Raw genomic sequence first — 21,453 nt, forward strand, 5'->3', positions numbered from 1 at the left:
AACAAGGACCACAGAAACCAGTGGAAGTACCTCAAAAAGCACCACCAAAACTAGGAAGCCCACTTCAACAACTACCAGAGAAACCAGTGCAACCACCTCAACAAGTACCACAAAAACCAGTGAAACCACCTCAACAAGTACCACTGAAACCACTGAACCCACCTAAACAAGTATCACCGAAACCACTGAATCCACCTCAACAAGCACCACAAAAACCAGTGAACGCACCTCAACAAGTATCACCGAAACCAGTGGAAGTACCTCAACAAGCACCACCAAAACCAGTGAACCCACTTCAACAAGTACCACAGAAACCAGTGGAAGTACCTCAACAAGAACCACCAAAACCAGTGAACCCACTTCAACAAGTACCACAGTAACCAGTGAAACCACCTCAACATCCACCACAAAAACCAGTGAAACCACTTCAATAAGCACCACAGAAACCAGTGCAACCACCACAACAAGTACAACAGAAACCAGTGCAAGTACCACAACAAGCACCATAGAAACCAGTGAAGCCACCTCAACAGGTACCACAGAAACCAGTGTACCCACCTCAACAAGCATAAAAACCAGTGAACCCACTTCAGCAAGTACCACGGAAACCAGTGGAAGTACCTCAACAAGCACCACCAAAACCAGTGAACCCACTTCAATAAGTACAACAGAAACCAGTGAAAGTACCTCAACAATCAACACAGCAACCAGCCAAACCACATTTGTTACGAGAGAAACCAGTGAACCCACCTCAACAAGTACCACAAAAACCAGTGAACCAACATCAACAAGTACCACAGAAACCAGTGCAACCACCTCAACAAGTACCACTGAAACCACTGAACCCACCTCAACAAGTATCACTGAAACCACTGAACACACTTCAACAAGTACCACAGTAACCAGTGAAACCACCTCAACATCCACCACAAAAACCAGTGAACCCACTTCAACAAGCACCATGGAAACCAGTGAAGCCACCAGGTTCAGTACCACAGAAACCAGCAAAGCCACCTCAACAAGTACCACAAAAACCAGTGAAACCACTTCCACAGTTATCACAGAATCCACTGAGCCCACCTCAACAAACACCACAAGAAACACAGATACCACTTCCACAAGTACCACAGAAACCAGTGGAAGCACCACAACAAGCACCACAGAAACCAGTGAAGCCACCTCAACAGGTAACACACAAAACCAGTGTACACACCTCAACAAGCACAAAAACCAGTGAACCTAATTCAACAGGTACCACAGAAACCAGTGGAAGTACCTCAAAAAGCACCACCAAAACTAGTAAACCCACTTCAACAATTACCACAAAAACCAGTGAAACCACCTCAACAAGTACCACTGAAACCACTGAACCCACCTCAACAAGCACCACAAAAACCAGTGAACCCACTTCAACAAGTACCACAGAAACCAGTGGAAGTACCTCAACAAGAACCACCAAAACCAGTGAACCCACTTCAACAAGTACCACAGTAACCAGTGAAACCACCTCAACATCCACCACAAAAACCAGTGAAACCACTTCAATAAGCACCACAGAAACCAGTGCAACCACCACAACAAGTACCACAGAAACCAGTGAACAACTTCAACAAGTACCACAGAAACCAGTGCAACCACCTCAACAAGTACCACTGAAACCACTGAACCCACCTCAACAAGTATCACCAAAACCACTGAACCCACCTCAACAAGCTCCACAAATACCAGTGAACCCACTTCAACAAGTAGCACACAAACCAGTGGAAGTACCTCAACAAGCACCACCAAAACCAGTGAACCCACTTCAACAAGTACCACAGTAACCAGTGAAACCACCTCAACATCCACCACAAAAACCAGTGAATCCACTTCAATAAGCACCACAGAAACCAGTGCAACCACCACAACAAATACCACAGAAACCAGTGCAAGTATCACATAAAGCACCATAGAAACCAGTGAAGCCACCTCAACAGGTACCACAGAAAACAGTGTACCCACCTCAACAAGCATTAAAACCAGTGAACCCACTTCAGCAAGTACCACAGAAACCAGCGGAAGTACCTCAGCAAGCACCACCAAAACCAGTGAACCCACTTCAATAAGTACAACAGAAACAAGTGAAAGTACCTCAACAATCAACACAGCAACCAGCCAAACCACATTTGTTACGAGAGAAATCAGTGAACCCACCTCAACAAGTACCACAAAAACCAGTGAACCAACTACAACAAGTACCACAGAAACCAGTGCAAACACCTCAACAAGTACCACTGAAACCACTGAACCCACCTCAACAAGTATCACTGAAACCACTGAACCCACCTCAACAAGCACCACAAAAACCAGTGAACCCACTTCAACAAGTACCACAGTAACCAGTGAAACCACCTCAACGTCCACCACAAAAACCACTGAAATCACTTCAATAAGCACCACAGAAACCAGTGCAACCACCACAACAAGTACCACAGAAACCAGTGCAAGTACCACAACAAGCACCACAGAAACCAGTGTACCCACCTCAACAAGCATAAAAATCAGTGAACCCACTTCAGCAAGTACCACAGAAATCAGTGGAAGTACCTCAACAAGCACCACCAAAACCAGTGAACCCACTTCAATAAGTACAACAGAAACCAGTGAAAGTACCTCAACAATCAACACAGCAACCAGCCAAACCACATTTGTTACGAGAGAAACCAGTGAACCCACCTCAACAAGTACCACAAAAACCAGTGAATCAACTTCAACAAGTACCAAAGAAACCAGTGCAACCACCTCAACAAGTACCACAAAAACCAGTGAAACCACCAAAACAAGCACCACCAAAACCAGTGAACCCACTTCAATAAGTACAACAGAAACCAGTGAAAGTACCTCAACAATCAACACAGCAACTAGCCAAACAACATTTGTTATGGGAGAAACCAGTGAACCCACCTCAACAAGTACCACAAAAACCAGTGAACCAACTTCAACAAGTACCACAGAAACCAGTGCAACCACCTCAACAAGTCCCACAAAAACCAGTGAAACCACCTCAACAAGCACCACAAAAACCAGTGAGCCCACTTCAACAAGTACCACAGAAACCAGTGGAATTACCAGAACAAGCACCACCAAAACCAGTAAAACCACCTCAACAGGTACCACAGAAACCACTGAGCCCACCTCTATGAGAACCACAAGAAACACTGAACCCACTTCAACAAGTACCATTGAAACCAGTGTACCCACCTCAACAAGCACAAAAACCAGTTGAATCACTTCAACAGGTACCACAGAAACCAGTGGAAGTACCTCAACAAGCTACATGCAAACCAGTGAAGTCACCACGTTCAGAACCACAGAAGCAAGTGAAGCCACTTCAACAGGTACCACATAAAACAGTGAACCCACCTCAAAAAGCACCACAAAAAACACTGAACGCACTTCAACAAGTACCACAGAAACCAATGGAAGTACCACAACAAACACCACAGAAACCAGTGAAGCCACCACAACAACTACCACAAAAACCAGTGAAACCACCTCAACAGGTACCACTGAAACCACTGAACCCACCTCAACAAGTACCACCAAAACCACTGAACCCACCTCAACAACCACCACAAAAAGCAGTGAACCTACCTCAACAATTACCACAGAAACCAGTGGAAGTACCTCAACAAGCACCACCAAAACCAGTGATCCCACTTCAACAAGTACCACAGAAACCAGTACAACCACCTCAACAAGCACCACAAAAACCAGTGAAACCACTTCAACAGGTACCACAGACACCAGTGCAACCACTGCAACAAGCACCACAAAAACCAGTGAACCCACTTCAACAAGGACTACAGAAACCAGCAGAAGTACCTCAACAAGCACTACCGAAATTAGTGATCCCACTTCAACAAGCACCACAGAAACCAGTGAACCCACATCAACAAGCACCACAGAAACCCATCTAACCACCTCAACAAGTACCATTAAAACCAGTGCAACCACCACAAGCACCACAGAAACCAGTGAAAGTCCCTCAACAAGCACCACGCAAACCAGTGAAGCCACCACGTTCAGTACCACAGAAACCAGCGAAGCCACCTCAACAAGTACCATGAAAACTAGTTATCCCACTTCATCCAGTACCACAGACACCAGTGAAAGACCCTCAACAAGCGCCACAAAAAACACTGAACACACTTCAACAATTACCCTAAAAACCAGTGGAAGTACCACAATAAGCACCACAGAAACCAGTGAAGCCACCTCAACAAGTTCCACCAAAATCAGTGAAGCCACTTCAACAAGTACCACAGACACCAGTGCAACCACCGCAAAAACCAGTGAAACCACCTCAACAGGTACCACAGAAACCCGTGAAACCACTTCAACAAGTACCACCAAAACCAGTGAATCCACCTCAACAAGCACCACAAAAACCAGTGAACCCACTTCAACAATTACCACAGAAACCAGCAGAAGTACCTCAATAAGCACCACCAAAACCAGTGAACCCACCCCAACAAGCCCCACAGAAACCAGTGAGACCACCTCAACAAGTACCACAAAAACCAGTGAACCCACTTCAACAAGTACCACAGAATCCAGTGGAAGTACCTCAACAAGCTCCACGCAAACCACTGAAGCCACCACGTTCAGAACCACAGAAACCAGTGAAGACAACTCAACAAGTACCATAAAAACCAGTGAAACCACTTCAACAGGTACCACAGAAAACAGTGAACCCACGTCAACAAGCACCACAAAAGACACTGAACCTACTTCAACAAGGACCACAGAAACCAGCAGAAGTACCTCAACAAGCACCACCAAAACCAATGATCCCACTTCAACAAGCATCACAGAAACCAGTGAACCCACATCACTAAGCACCACGGAAACTGGTTTAACCACGTCAACAAGTACCACAGAATCTAGTGAACCACCCTCAACAAGCACCACAAAAACCAGTGAACCCACTTCAACAAGCACCATGGAAACCAGTGAAGCCACCATGTTCAGTAACACAGAAACCAGCAACGCCACCTCAACAAGTACCACAAAAACCAGTGAAACCACTTCAACAGGTACCACAGAAAGCACTGAGCCCACCTCAACAAACACCACAAGAAACACAGATCTCACTTCAACAAGTACCACAGAAACCAGTGGAAGCACCACAACAAGCACAACAGAAACCAGTGAAAACACCTCAACAGGTACCGCAGAACCAGTGTACACACCTCAACAAGCACAAAAACCAGTGAACCTACTTTAACAAGGACCACAGAAACCAGTGGAAGTACCTCAAAAAGCACCACCAAAACTAGTAAACCCACTTCAACAACTACCAGAGAAACCAGTGCAACCACCTCAACAAGTACCACAAAAACCAGTGAAACCACCTCAACAAGTACCACTGAAACCACTGAACCCACCTAAACAAGTATCACCGAAACCACTGAATCCACCTCAACAAGCATCACAAAAACCAGTGAACCCACCTCAACAAGTATCACCGAAACCAGTGGAAGTACCTCAACAAGCACCACCAAAACCAGTGAACCCACTTCAACAAGTACCACAGAAACCAGTGGAAGTACCTCAACAAGAACCACCAAAACCAGTGAACCCACTTCAACAAGTACCACAGTAACCAGTGAAACCACCTCAACATCCACCACAAAAACCAGTGAAACCACTTCAATAAGAACCACAGAAACCAGTGCAACCACCACAACAAGTACAACAGAAACCAGTGCAAGTACCACAACAAGCACCATAGAAACCAGTGAAGCCACCTCAACAGGTACCACAGAAACCAGTGTACCCACCTCAACAAGCATAAAAACCAGTGAACCCACTTCAGCAAGTACCACGGAAACCAGTGGAAGTACCTCAACAAGCACCACCAAAACCAGTGAACCCACTTCAATAAGTACAACAGAAACCAGTGAAAGTACCTCAATAATCAACACAGCAGCCAGCCAAACCACATTTGTTACGAGAGAAACCAGTGAACCCACCTCAACAAGTACCACAAAAACCAGTGAACCAACATCAACAAGTACCACAGAAACCAGTGCAACCACCTCAACAAGTACCACTGAAACCACTGAACCCACCTCAACAAGTATCACTGAAACCACTGAACCCACTTCAACAAGTACCACAGTAACCAGTGAACCCACCTCAACATCCACCACAAAAACCAGTGAACCCACTTCAACAAGCACCATGGAAACCAGTGAAGCCACCAGGTTCAGTACCACAGAAACCAGCAAAGCCACCTCAACAAGTACCACAAAAACCAGTGAAACCACTTCAACAGTTATCACAGAATCCACTGAGCACACCTCAACAAACACCACAAGAAACACAGATACCACTTCCACAAGTACCACAGAAACCAGTGGAAGCACCACAACAAGCACCACAGAAACCAGTGAAGCCACCTCAACAGGTAACACAGAAACCAGTGTACACACCTCAACAAGCACAAAAACCAGTGAACCTAATTCAACAGGTACCACAGAAACCAGTGGAAGTATTTTAAAAAAGCACCACCAAAACTAGTAAACCCACTTCAACAAGTACCACAGAAACCAGTGCAACCACCTCAACAAGTACCACAAAAACCAGAGAAACCACCTCAACAAGTAGCACTGAAACCACTGAACCCACCTCAACAAGTATCACCGAAACCACTGAACCCACCTCACCAAGCACCACAAAAACCAGTGAACCCACTTCAACAAATACCACAGGAACCAGTGGAAGTACCTCAACAAGCACCACCAAAACCAGTGAACCCATTCAACAAGTACCACAGAAACCAGTGCAACCACCTCAACATCCACCACAGAAACCAGTGAACCCAATTCAACAATTACCACAGAAACCAGTGCAACCACCTCAACAAGTACCACAAAAACCAGTGAAACCACCTCAACAAGTACCACAAAAACGAGTGAAACCAACTCAACAAGTACCACTGAAACCACTGAACCCACCTCAACAAGTATCACCGAAACCACTGAACCCACCTAAACAAGCACCACAAAAACCAGTGAACCCACTTCAACAAGTACAACAAAAACCAGTGGAAGTACCTCAACAAGCACCACCAAAACCAGTGAACCCACTTCAACAAGTACCACAGTAACCAGTGAAACCACCTCAACATCCACCACAAAAACCAGTGAAACCACTTCAATAAGCACCACAGAAACCAGTGCAACCACCACAACAAGTACCACAGAAACCAGTGGAAGTACCACAACAAGCACCATAAAAACCAGTGATGCCACCTCAACAGGTACCACAGAAACCAGTGTACCCACCTCAACAAGAATAAAAACCAGTGAACCCACTTCAGCAAGTACCACAGAAACCAGTGGAAGCACCACAACAAGCACCACAGAAACCAGTGAAGGAACCTCAACAGGTACCACAGAAACCAGTGTACACACCTCAACAAGCACAAAAACCAGTGAACCTAATTCAACAGGTACCACAGAAACCAGTGGAAGTACCTCAAAAAGCACCACCAAAACTAGTAAACCCACTTCAACAATTACCACAAAAACCAGTGAAACCACCTCAACAAGTACCACTGAAACCACTGAACCCACCTCAACAAGCACCACAATAACCAGTGAACCCACTTCAACAAATACCACAGAAACCAGTGGAAGTACCTCAACAAGCTCCACCAAAACCAGTGAACCCACTTCAACAAGTACCACAGAAACCAGTGCAACCACCTCAACATCCACCACAGAAACCAGTGAACCCAATTCAACAATTACCACAGAAACCAGTGCAAGCAACTCAACAAGTACCACAAAAACCAGTGAAACCACCTCAACAAGTACCACTGAAACCACTGAACCCACCTCAACAAGTATCACCGAAACCACTGAACCCACCTCAACAAGCACCACAAAAACCAGTGAACCCACTTCAACAAGTACCACAGAAACCAGTGGAAGTACCTCAACAAGCACCACCAAAACCAGTGAACCCACTTCAACAAGTACCACAGTAACCAGTGAAACCACCTCAACATCCACCACAAAAACCAGTGAAACCACTTCAATAAGCACCACAGAAACCAGTGCAACCACCACAACAAGTACCACAGAAACCAGTGCAAGTACCACAACAAGCACCATAGAAACCAGTGAAGCCACCTCAACAGGTACCACAGAAACCAGTGTACCCACCTCAACAAGCATAAAAACCAGTGAACCCACTTCCGCAAGAACCACAGAAACCAGTGGAAGTATTCAACAAGCACCACCAAAGCCAGTGAACCCACTTCAATAAGTACAACAGAAACCAGTGAAAGTACCTCAACAATCAACACAGCAACCAGCCAAACCACATTTGTTACGCGAGAAACCAGTGAACCCACCTCAACAAGTACCACAAAAACCAGTGAACAACTTCAACAAGTACCACAGAAACCAGTGCAACCACCTCAACAAGTACCACTGAAACCACTGAACCCACCTCAACAAGTATCACTGAAACCACTGAACCCACCTCAACAAGCACAAAAACCAGTGAACGCACTTCAACAAGTACCACAGTAACCAGTGAAACCACCTCAACGTCCACCACAAAAACCACTGAAATCACTTCAATAAGCACCACAGAAACCAGTGCAACCAACACAACAACTACCACAGAAACCAGTGCAAGTACCACAACAAGCACCATAGAAACCAGTGAAGCCACCTCAACAGCTACCACAGAAACCAGTGTACCCACCTCAACAAGCATAAAAATCAGTGAACCCACTTCAGCAAGTACCACAGAAATCAGTGGAAGTACCTCAACAAGCACCACCAAAACCAGTGAACCCACTTCAATAAGTACAACAGAAACCAGTGAAAGTACCTCAACAATCAACACAGCAACCAGCCAAACCACATTTGTTACGAGAGAAACCAGTGAACCCACCTCAACAAGTACCACAAAAACCAGTGAATCAACTTCAACAAGTACCAAAGAAACCAGTGCAACCACCTCAACAAGTACCACAAAAACCAGTGAAACCACCAAAACAAGCACCACCAAAACCAGTGAACCCACTTCAATAAGTACAACAGAAACCAGTGAAAGTACCTCAACAATCAACACAGCAACTAGCCAAACAACATTTGTTATGGGAGAAACCAGTGAACCCACCTCAACAAGTGCCACAAAAACCAGTGAACCAACTTCAACAAGTACCACAGAAACCAGTGCAACCACCTCAACAAGTCCCACAAAAACCAGTGAAACCACCTCAACAAGCACCACAAAAACCAGTGAGCCCACTTCAACAAGTACTACAGAAACCAGTGGAATTACCAGAACAAGCACCACCAAAACCAGTAAAACCACCTCAACAGGTATCACAGAAACCACTGAGCCCACCTCTATGAGAACCACAAGAAACACTGAACCCACTTCAACAAGTACCATTGAAACCAGTGTACCCACCTCAACAAGCACAAAAACCAGTTGAATCACTTCAACAGGTACCACAGAAACCAGTGGAAGTACCTCAACAAGCTACATGCAAACCAGTGAAGTCACCACGTTCAGAACCACAGAAGCAAGTGAAGCCACTTCAACAGGTACCACATAAAACAGTGAACCCACCTCAAAAAGCACCACAAAAAACACTGAACGCACTTCAACAAGTACCACAGAAACCAATGGAAGTACCACAACAAACACCACAGAAACCAGTGAAGCCACCTCAACAACTACCACAAAAACCAGTGAAACCACCTCAACAGGTACCACTGAAACCACTGAACCCACCTCAACAAGTACCACCAAAACCACTGAACCCACCTCAACAACCACCACAAAAAGCAGTGAACCTACCTCAACAATTACCACAGAAACCAGTGGAAGTACCTCAACAAGCACCACCAAAACCAGTGATCCCACTTCAACAAGTACCACAGAAACCAGTACAACCACCTCAACAAGCACCACAAAAACCAGTGAAACCACTTCAACAGGTACCACAGACACCAGTGCAACCACTGCAACAAGCACCACAAAAACCAGTGAACCCACTTCAACAAGGACTACAGAAACCAGCAGAAGTACCTCAACAAGCACTACCGAAATTAGTGATCCCACTTCAACAAGCACCACAGAAACCAGTGAACCCACATCAACAAGCACCACAGAAACCCATCTAACCACCTCAACAAGTACCATTAAAACCAGTGCAACCACCACAAGCACCACAGAAACCAGTGAAAGTCCCTCAACAAGCACCACGCAAACCAGTGAAGCCACCACGTTCAGTACCACAGAAACCAGCGAAGCCACCTCAACAAGTACCATGAAAACTAGTTATCCCACTTCATCCAGTACCACAGACACCAGTGAAAGACCCTCAACAAGCGCCACAAAAAACACTGAACACACTTCAACAATTACCCTAAAAACCAGTGGAAGTACCACAATAAGCACCACAGAAACCAGTGAAGCCACCTCAACAAGTTCCACCAAAATCAGTGAAGCCACTTCAACAAGTACCACAGACACCAGTGCAACCACCGCAAAAACCAGTGAAACCACCTCAACAGGTACCACAGAAACCCGTGAAACCACTTCAACAAGTACCACCAAAACCAGTGAATCTACCTCAACAAGCACCACAAAAACCAGTGAACCCACTTCAACAATTACCACAGAAACCAGCAGAAGTACCTCAATAAGCACCACCAAAACCAGTGAACCCACCCCAACAAGCCCCACAGAAACCAGTGAGACCACCTCAACAAGTACCACAAAAACCAGTGAACCCACTTCAACAAGTACCACAGAATCCAGTGGGAGTACCTCAACAAGCTCCACGCAAACCACTGAAGCCACCACGTTCAGAACCACAGAAACCAGTGAAGACAACTCAACAAGTACCATAAAAACCAGTGAAACCACTTCAACAGGTACCACAGAAAACAGTGAACCCACGTCAACAAGCACCACAAAAGACACTGAACCTACTTCAACAAGGACCACAGAAACCAGCAGAAGTACCTCAACAAGCACCACCAAAACCAAAGATCCCACTTCAACAAGCATCACAGAAACCAGTGAACCCACATCACTAAGCACCACGGAAACTGGTTTAACCACGTCAACAAGTACCACAGAATCTAGTGAACCACCCTCAACAAGCACCACAAAAACCAGTGAACCCACTTCAACAAGCACCATGGAAACCAGTGAAGCCACCATGTTCAGTAACACAGAAACCAGCAAAGCCACCTCAACAAGTACCACAAAAACCAGTGAAACCACTTCAACAGGTACCACAGAAAGCACTGAGCCCACCTCAACAAACACCACAAGAAACACAGATCTCACTTCAACAAGTACCACAGAAACCAGTGGAAGCACCACAACAAGCACAACAGAAACCAGTGAAAACACCTCAACAGGTACCACAGAACCAGTGTACACACCTCAACAAGCACAAAAACCAGTGAACCTACTTTAACAAGGACCACAGAAACCAGTGGAAGTACCTCAAAAAGCACCACCAAAACTAGGAAGCCCACTTCAACAACTACCAGAGAAACCAGTGCAACCACCTCAACAAGTACCACAAAAACCAGTGAAACCACCTCAACAAGTACCACTGAAACCACTGAACCCACCTAAACAAGTATCACCGAAACCACTGAATCCACCTCAACAAGCACCACAAAAACCAGTGAACGCACCTCAACAAGTATCACCGAAACCAGTGGAAGTACCTCAACAAGCACCACCAAAACCAGTGAACCCACTTCAACAAGTACCACAGAAACCAGTGGAAGTACCTCAACAAGAACCACCAAAACCAGTGAACCCACTTCAACAAGTACCACAGTAACCAGTGAAACCACCTCAACATCCACCACAAAAACCAGTGAAACCACTTCAATAAGCACCACAGAAACCAGTGCAACCACCACAACAAGTACAACAGAAACCAGTGCAAGTACCACAACAAGCACCATAGAAACCAGTGAAGCCACCTCAACAGGTACCACAGAAACCAGTGTACCCACCTCAACAAGCATAAAAACCAGTGAACCCACTTCAGCAAGTACCACGGAAACCAGTGGAAGTACCTCAACAAGCACCACCAAAACCAGTGAACCCACTTCAATAAGTACAACAGAAACCAGTGAAAGTACCTCAACAATCAACACAGCAACCAGCCAAACCACATTTGTTACGAGAGAAACCAGTGAACCCACCTCAACAAGTACCACAAAAACCAGTGAACCAACATCAACAAGTACCACAGAAACCAGTGCAACCACCTCAACAAGTACCACTGAAACCACTGAACCCACCTCAACAAGTATCACTGAAACCACTGAACACACTTCAACAAGTACCACAGTAACCAGTGAAACCACCTCAACATCCACCACAAAAACCAGTGAACCCACTTCAACAAGCACCATGGAAACCAGTGAAGCCACCAGGTTCAGTACCACAGAAACCAGCAAAGCCACCTCAACAAGTACCACAAAAACCAGTGAAACCACTTCCACAGTTGTCACAGAATCCACTGAGCCCACCTCAACAAACACCACAAGAAACACAGATACCACATCCACAAGTACCACAGAAACCAGTGGAAGCACCACAACAAGCACCACAGAAACCAGTGAAGCCACCTCAACAGGTAACACACAAAACCAGTGTACACACCTCAACAAGCACAAAAACCAGTGAACCTAATTCAACAGGTACCACAGAAACCAGTGGAAGTACCTCAAAAAGCACCACCAAAACTAGTAAACCCACTTCAACAAGTACCACAGAAACCAGTGCAACCACCTCAACAAGTACCACAAAAACCAGAGAAACCACCTCAACAAGTACCACTGAAACCACTGAACCCACCTCAACAAGTATCACCGAAACCACTGAACCCACCTCAACAAGCACCACAAAAACCAGTGAACCCACTTCAACAAACACCACAGGAACCAGTGGAAGTACCTCAACAAGCACCACCAAAACCAGTGAACCCATTCAACAAGTACCACAGAAACCAGTGCAACCACCTCAACATCCACCACAGAAACCAGTGAACCCAATTCAACAATTACCACAGAAACCAGTGCAACCACCTCAACAAGTACCACAAAAACCAGTGAAACCACCTCAACAAGTACCACAAAAACGAGTGAAACCAACTCAACAAGTACCACTGAAACCACTGAACCCACCTCAACAAGTATCACCAAAACCACTGAACCCACCTCAACAACCTCCACAAATACCAGTGAACCCACTTCAACAAGTACCACACAAACCAGTGGAAGTACCTCAGCAAGCACCACCAAAACCAGTGAACCCACTTCAATAAGTACAACAGAAACCAGTGAAAGTACCTCAACAATCAAAACAGCAACCAGTCAAACCACATTTGTTACGAGAGAAACCAGTGAACCCACCTCAACAAGTACCACAAACACCAGTGAACCAACTTCCACAAGTACCACAGAAACCAGTGCAACCACCTCAACAAGTACCACTGAAACCACTGAACCCACCTCAACAAGTATCACCGAAACCACTGAACCCACCTCAACAAGCTCCACAAATACCAGTGAACCCACTTCAACAAGTACCACACAAACCAGTGGAAGTACCTCAGCAAGCACCACCAAAACCAGTGAACCCACTTCAACAAGTACCACAGTAACCAGTGAAACCACCTCAAAATCCACCACGAAAACCAGTGAAACCACTTCAATAAGCACCATAGAAACCAGTGCAACCACCACAACAAGTACCACAGAAACCAGTGCAAGTACCACAACAAGCACCATAGAAACCAGTGAAGCCACCTCAACAGGTACCACAGAAACCAGTGTACCCACCTCAACAAGCATTAAAACCAGTGAACCCACTTCAGCAAGTACCACAGAAACAAGTGGAAGTACCTCAACAAGCACCACCAAAACAAGTGAACCCACTTCAATAAGTACAACAGAAACCAGTGAAAGTACCTCAACAATCAACACAGCAACCAGCCAAACCACATTTGTTACGAGAGAAACCAGTGAACCCACCTCAACAAGTACCACAAAAACCAGTGAACCAACTTCAACAAGTACCACAGAAACCAGTGCAACCACCTCAACAAGTACCACTGAAACCACTGAACCCACGTCAACAAGTATCACCGAAACCAATGAACCCACCTCAACAAGCACCACAAAAACCAGTGAACCCACTTCAACAAGTACCACAGAAACCAGTGGAAGTACCTCAACAAGCACCACCAAAGCAAGTGAACCCACTTCAATAAGTACAACAGAAACCAGTGAAAGTACCTCAACAATCAACACAGCAACCAGCCAAACCACATTTGTTACGAGAGAAAACAGTGAACCCACCTCAACAAGTACCACAAAAACCAGTGAACCAACTTCAACAAGTACCACAGAAACCAGTGCAACCACCTCAACAAGTACCACAACAACCAGTGAAACCACCTCAAAAAGCACCACCAAAACCAGTGAACCCACTTCAACAAGCACCATGGAAACCAGTGAAGCCACCATGTTCAGTAACACAGAAATCAGCAAAGCCACCTCAACAAGTACCACAATAACCAGTGAAACCACTTCAACAGGTACCACAGAAAGCACTGAGCCCACCTCAACAAACACCACAAGAAACACAGATCCCACTTCAACAAGTACCACAGAAACCAATGGAAGCACCACAACAAGCACGACAGAAACCAGTGAAACCACCTCAACAGGTACCACAGAACCAGTGTGCACACCTCAACAAGCACAAAAAACAGTGAACCTACTTCAACAGGGAACACAGAAACCAGTGCAACCACCTCAACATCCACCACAGAAACCAGTGAACCCAATTCAACAATTACCACAGAAACCAGTGCAACCACCTCAACAAGTACCACAAAAACCAGTGAGACCACCTCAACAAGTACCACTGAAACCACTGAACCCACCTCAACATGTATCACCGAAACCACTGAACCCACCTCAACAAGCACAACAAAAACCAATGAACCCACTTCAACAAGTACCACAGAAACCAGTGGAAGTACCTCAACAAGCACCACCAAAACCAGTGAACCCACTTCAACAAGTACCACAGAAACCAGTGAAACCACCTCAACATCCACCACAAAAACCAGTGAAACCAATTCAATAAGCACCACAGAAACCAGTGCAACCACCACAACAAGTACCACAGAAACAAGTGCAAGTACCACAACAAGCACCATAGAAACCAGTGAAGCCACCTCAACAGGTACCACAGAAACCAGTGTACCCACCTCAACAAGCATAAAAACCAGTGAACCCACTTCAGCAAGTACCACAGAAACCAGTGGAAGTACCTCAACAAGCACCACCAAAACCAGTGAACCCACTTCAATAAGTACAACAGAAACCAGTGAAAGTACCTCAACAATCAACACAGCAACCAGCCAAACCACATTTGTTACGAGAGAAACCAGTGAACCCACCTCAACAAGTACCACAAAAACCAGTGAACCAACATCAACAAGTACCACAGAAACCAGTGCAACCACCTCAACTAGTACCACTGAAACCACTGAACCCGCCTCAACAAGTATCACTGAAACCACTGAACCCACTTCAACAAGTACCACAGTAACCAGTGAAACCACCTCAACATCCACCACAAAAACCAGTGAACCCACTTCAACAAGCACCATGGAAACCAGTGAAGCCACCAGGTTCAGTACCACAGAAACCAGCAAAGCCACCTCAGCAAGTACCACAAAAACCAGTGAAACCACTTCAACAGTTATCACAGAATCCACTGAGCCCACCTCAACAAACACCACAAGAAACACAGATCCCACTTCAACAAGTACCACAAAAACCAGTGGAAGCACCACAACAAGCACCACAGAAACCAGTGAAGCCACCTCAACAGGTAACACACAAAACCAGTGTACACACCTCAACAAGCACAAAAACCAGTGAACCTAATTCAACAGGTACCACAGAAACCAGTGGAAGTACCTCAAAAAGCACCACCAAAACTAGTAAACCCACTTCAACAAGTACCACAGAAACCAGTGCAACCACCTCAACAAGTACCACAAAAACCAGAGAAACCACCTCAACAAGTACCACTGAAACCACTGAACCCAACTCAACAAGTATCACCGAAACCACTGAACCCACCTCAACAAGCACCACAAAAACCAGTGAACCCACTTCAACAAATACCACAGGAACCAGTGGAAGTACCTCAACAAGCACCACCAAAACCAGTGAACCCACTTCAACAAGTACCACAGAAACCAGTGCAACCAACTCAACATCCACCACAGAAACCAGTGAACCCAATTCAACAATTACCACAGAAACCAGTGCAACCACCTCAACAAGTACCACAAAAACCAGTGAAACCACCTCAACAAGTACCACTGAAACCACTGAACCCACCTCAACAAGTATCACCGAAACCACTGAACCCACCTCAACAAGCACCACAAAAACCAGTGAACCAACTTCAACAAGTACAACAAAAACCAGTGGAAGTACCTCAACAAGCACCACCAAAACCAGTGAACCCACTTCAACAAGTACCACAGTAACCAGTGAAACCACCTCAACATCCACCACAAAAACCAGTGAAACCACTTCAATAAGCACCACAGAAACCAGTGCAACCACCACAAGTACCACAGAAACCAGTGCAAATACCACAACAAGCACCATAGAAACCAGTGAAGCCACCTCAACAGGTACCACAGAAACCAGTGTACCCACCTCAACAAGCATAAAAACCAGTGAACCCACTTCAGCAAGTACCACAGAAACCAGTGGAAGTACCTCAACAAGCACCACCAAAGCCAGTGAACCCACTTCAATAAGTACAACAGAAACCAGTGAAAGTACCTCAACAATCAACACAGCGACCAGCCAAACCACATTTGTTACGCGAGAAACCAGTGAACCCACCTCAACAAGTACCACAAAAACCAGTGAACCAACTTCCACAAGTACCACAGAAACCAGTGCAAAAACCTTAACAAGTACCACTGAAATCACTGAACCCACCTCAACATGTATCACCGAAACCACTGAACCCACCTCAACAAGCTCCACAAATACCAGTGAACCCACTTCAACAAGTACCACACAAACCAGTGGAAGTGCCTCAACAAGCACCACCAAAACCAGTGAACCCACTTTAACAAGTACCACAGTAACCAGTGAAACCACCTCAACATCCACCACGAAAACCAGTGAAACCACTTCAATAAGCACCATAGAAACCAGTGCAACCACCACAACAAGTACCACAGAAACCAGTGCAAGTACCACAACAAGCACCATAGAAACCAGTGAAGCCACCTCAACAGGTACCACAGAAACCAGTGTACCCACCTCAACAAGCATTAAAACCAGTGAACCCACTTCAGCAAGTACCACAGAAACCAGTGGAAGTACCTCAACAAGCACCACCAAAACCAGTGAACCCACTTCAATAAGTACAACAGAAACCAGTGAAAGTACCTCAACAATCAACACAGCAACCTGCCAAACCACATTTGTTAGGAGAGAAACCAGTGAACCCACCTCAACAAGTACCACAAAAACCAGTGAACCAACTTCAACAAGTACCACAGAAACCAGTGCAACCACCTCAACAAGTACCACTGAAACCACTGAACCCACGTCAACAAGTATCACCGAAACCACTGATCCCACCTCAACAAGCACCACAAAAACCAGTGAACCCACTTCAACAAGTACCACAGAAACCAGTGGAAGTACCTCAACAAGCACCACCAAAACCAGTGAACCCACTTCAATAAGTACAACAGAAACCAGTGAAAGTACCTCAACAATCAACACAGCAACCAGCCAAACCACATTTGTTACAAGAGAAACCAGTGAACCCACCTCAAAAAGGACCACAAAAACCAGTGAACCAACTCCAACAAGTACCACAGAAACCAGTGCAATCACCTCAACAAGTACCACAAAAACCAGTGAAACCACCTCAAAAAGCACCACCAAAACCAGTGAACCCACTTCAACAAGCACCATGGAAACCAGTGAATCCACCATGTTCAGTAACACAGAAACCAGCAAAGCCACCTCAACAAGTACCACAAAAACCAGTGAAACCACTTCAACAGGTACCACAGAAAGCAGTGAGCCCACCATAACAAACACCACAAGAAACACAGATCCCACTTCAACAAGTACCACAGAAACCAGTGGAAGCACCACAACAAGCACGACAGAAACCAGTGAAACCACCTCAACAGGTACAACAGAACCAGTGTGCACACCTCAACAAGCACAAAAACCAGTGAACCTACTTCAACAAGGACCACAGAAACCAGTGGAAGTACCTCAAAAAGCACCACCAAAACTAGTAAACCCACTTCAACAAGTACCACAGAAACCAGTGCAACCACCTCAACAAATATCACAAAAACCAGTGAGACCACCTCAACAAGTACCACTGAAACCACTGAACCCACCTCAACAAGTATCACCGAAACCACTGAACCCACCTCAACAAGCACAACAAAAACCAGAGAACCGACTTCAACAAGTACCACATAAACAAGTATAAGTACCTCAACAAGCACCACCAAAACCAGTGAACCCACTTCAACAAGTACCACAGAAACCAGTGCAACCACCTCAACAAATACCACAAAAACCAGTGAAACCACCTCAACAAGTACCACTGAAACCACTGAACCCACCTCAACAAGTATCACCGAAACCACTGAACCCACCTCAACAAGCACCACAAAAACCAGTGAAACCACTTCAACAAGTACTACAGAATCCAGTGGAAGTACCTCAACAAGCACCACCAAAACCAGTGAACCCACTTCAATAAGTACAACAGAAACCAGTGAAAGTACCTCAACAATCAACACAGCAACCAGCCAAACCACATTTGTTAAAAGAGAAACCAGTGAACCAATCTCAACAAGTACCACAAAAACCAGTGAAACAACTGCAACAAGTACCACAAAAACCAGTGCAACCACCTCGACAAGTACTACTGAAACCACTGAACCCTCCTCAAGTATCACCGAAACCACTGAACCCAATTCAACAAGTACCACAGTAACCAGTGAAACCACCTCAACATCCACCACAAAAACCAGTGAACCCACTTCAACAAGCACCATGGAAGCCAGTGAAGCCACCAGGTTCAGTACCACAGAAACCAGCAAAGCCACCTCAACAAGTACCACAAAAACCAGTGAAACCACTTCAACAGTTACCACAGAAACCACTGAGCCCACCTCAACAAACACCACAAGAAACACAGATCCCACTTCAACAAGTACCACAGAAACCAGTGGAAGCACTACAACAAGCACCACAGAAACCAGTGAAGCCACCTCAACAGGTACCACAGAAACCAGTGTACACACCTCAACAAGCACAAAAACAGGTGAACCTAATTCAACAAGTAACACAGAAACCAGTGGAAGTACCTCAAAATGCACCACCAAAACTAGTAAACCCACTTCAACAAGTACCACAGAAACAAGTGCAACCACCTCAACAAGTACCACAAAAACCAGTGAAACCACCTCAACAAGTACCACTGAAACCACTGAACCCACCTCAACAAGTATCACCGAAACCACTGAACCCACCTCAACAAGCACCACAAAAACCAGTGAACCCACTTCAACAAATACCACAGCAACCAGTGGAAGTACCTCAACAAGCACCACCAAAACCAGTGAACCCACTTCAACAAGTACCACAGAAACCAGTGCAACCACCTCAACATCCACCACAGAAACCAGTGAACCCAATTCAACAATTACCACCGAAACCAGTGCACCCACCTCAACAAGTACCACAGAAACCAGTGAAACCACCTCAACAAGTACCACTGAAACCACTGAACCCACCTCAACAAGTATCACCGAAACCACTGAACCCACCTCAACAAGCACCACCAAAGCCAGTGAACCCACTTCAACAAGTACCACAGTAACCAGTGAAACCACCTCAACATCCACCACAAAAACCAGTGAAACCACTTCAGTAAGCACCACAGAAACCAGTGCAACCACCACAACAAGTACCACAGAAACCAGTGGAAGTACAACAAGCACCATAGAAACCAGTGAGGCCACCTCAACAGGTACCACAGAAACCAGTGTACCCACCTCAACAAGCATAAAAACCAGTGAACCCACTTCAGCAAGTACCACAGAAACCAGTGGAAGTACCTCAACAAGCACCACCAAAGCCAGTGAACCCACAAAAATAAGTACAACAGAAACCAGTGAAAGTACCTCAACAATCAACACAGCAACCAGCCAAACCACATTTGTTATGCGAGAAACCAGTGAACCCACCTCAACAAGTACCACAAAAACAAGTGAACCAACTTCAACAAGTACCACAGAAACCAGTACAACCACCTCAACAAGTACCACTGAAACCACTGAACCCACCTCAACAAGTATCACCGAAACCACTGAACCCACCTCAACAAGCTCCACAAATACCAGTGAACCCACTTCAACAAGTACCACAGAAACCAGTGGACGTACCTCAACAAGCACCACCAACACGAGTGAACCCACTTCAACAAGTACCACAGTATCCAGTGAAACCACCTCAACATCCACCACAAAAACCAGTGAAACCACTTCAATAAGCACCACAGAAACCAGTGCAACCACCACAACAAGTACCACAGAAACCAGTGGAAGTACCACAAGAAGCACCATAGAGACCAGTGAAGCCACCTCAACAGGTACCACAGAAACCAGTGTACCCACCTCAACAAGCATTAAAACCAGTGAACCCACTTCAGCAAGTACCACAGAAACCAGTGGAAGTACCTCAACAAGCACCAACAAAACCAGTGAACCCACTTCAATAAGTACAACAGAAACCAGTGAAAGTACCTCAACAATCAATACAGCAACCAGCCAAACCACATATGTTACGAGAGAAACCAGTGAACCCACCTCAACAAGTACCACAAAAACCAGTGAACCAACTTCAACAAGTACCACAGAAACCAGTGCAACCACCTCAACAAGTACCACTGAAACCACTGAACACACCTCAACAAGTATCACCGAAACCACTGAACCCACCTCAACAAGCACCACAAAAACCAGTGTACCCACTTCAACAAGTACCACAGAAACCAGTGGAAGTACCTCAACAAGCAACACCAAAACCAGTGAACCCACTTCAACAAGTACCAAGTAACCAGTGAAACCACCTCAACATCCACCACAAAAACCAGTGAACCCACTTCAACAAGCACCATGGAAACCAGTGAAGCCACCATGTTCAGTACCACAGAAACCAGCAAAGCCACCTCAACAAGTACCACTAAAACCAGTGAAACCACTTCAACAGGTACCACAGAAACCAC

The 21,453-nt window shown here is 45.5% G+C and overlaps 1 protein-coding gene across 1 annotated transcript; it reads left to right on the forward strand.

The window, feature by feature from the left end:
* Window positions 1-397: 397 nt before the first annotated feature.
* Window positions 398-14,845, forward strand: LOC121272226 (mucin-5AC-like; the record flags this gene model as incomplete). Its single annotated transcript, XM_041178752.1, has 11 exons — window positions 398-515; window positions 735-971; window positions 1,252-1,584; window positions 2,223-2,531; window positions 2,994-3,098; window positions 3,498-3,821; window positions 4,699-4,802; window positions 5,079-5,210; window positions 9,525-9,623; window positions 11,325-11,456; window positions 14,666-14,845. Coding segments are annotated over 11 exons (2,073 nt in total), but the record flags the coding sequence as incomplete, so codon positions are not given.
* Window positions 14,846-21,453: the final 6,608 nt, after the last annotated feature.

Source organism: Carcharodon carcharias, chromosome 33, assembly GCF_017639515.1.
Source record: "Carcharodon carcharias isolate sCarCar2 chromosome 33, sCarCar2.pri, whole genome shotgun sequence".
Classification (NCBI taxonomy): domain Eukaryota; kingdom Metazoa; phylum Chordata; class Chondrichthyes; order Lamniformes; family Lamnidae; genus Carcharodon; species Carcharodon carcharias.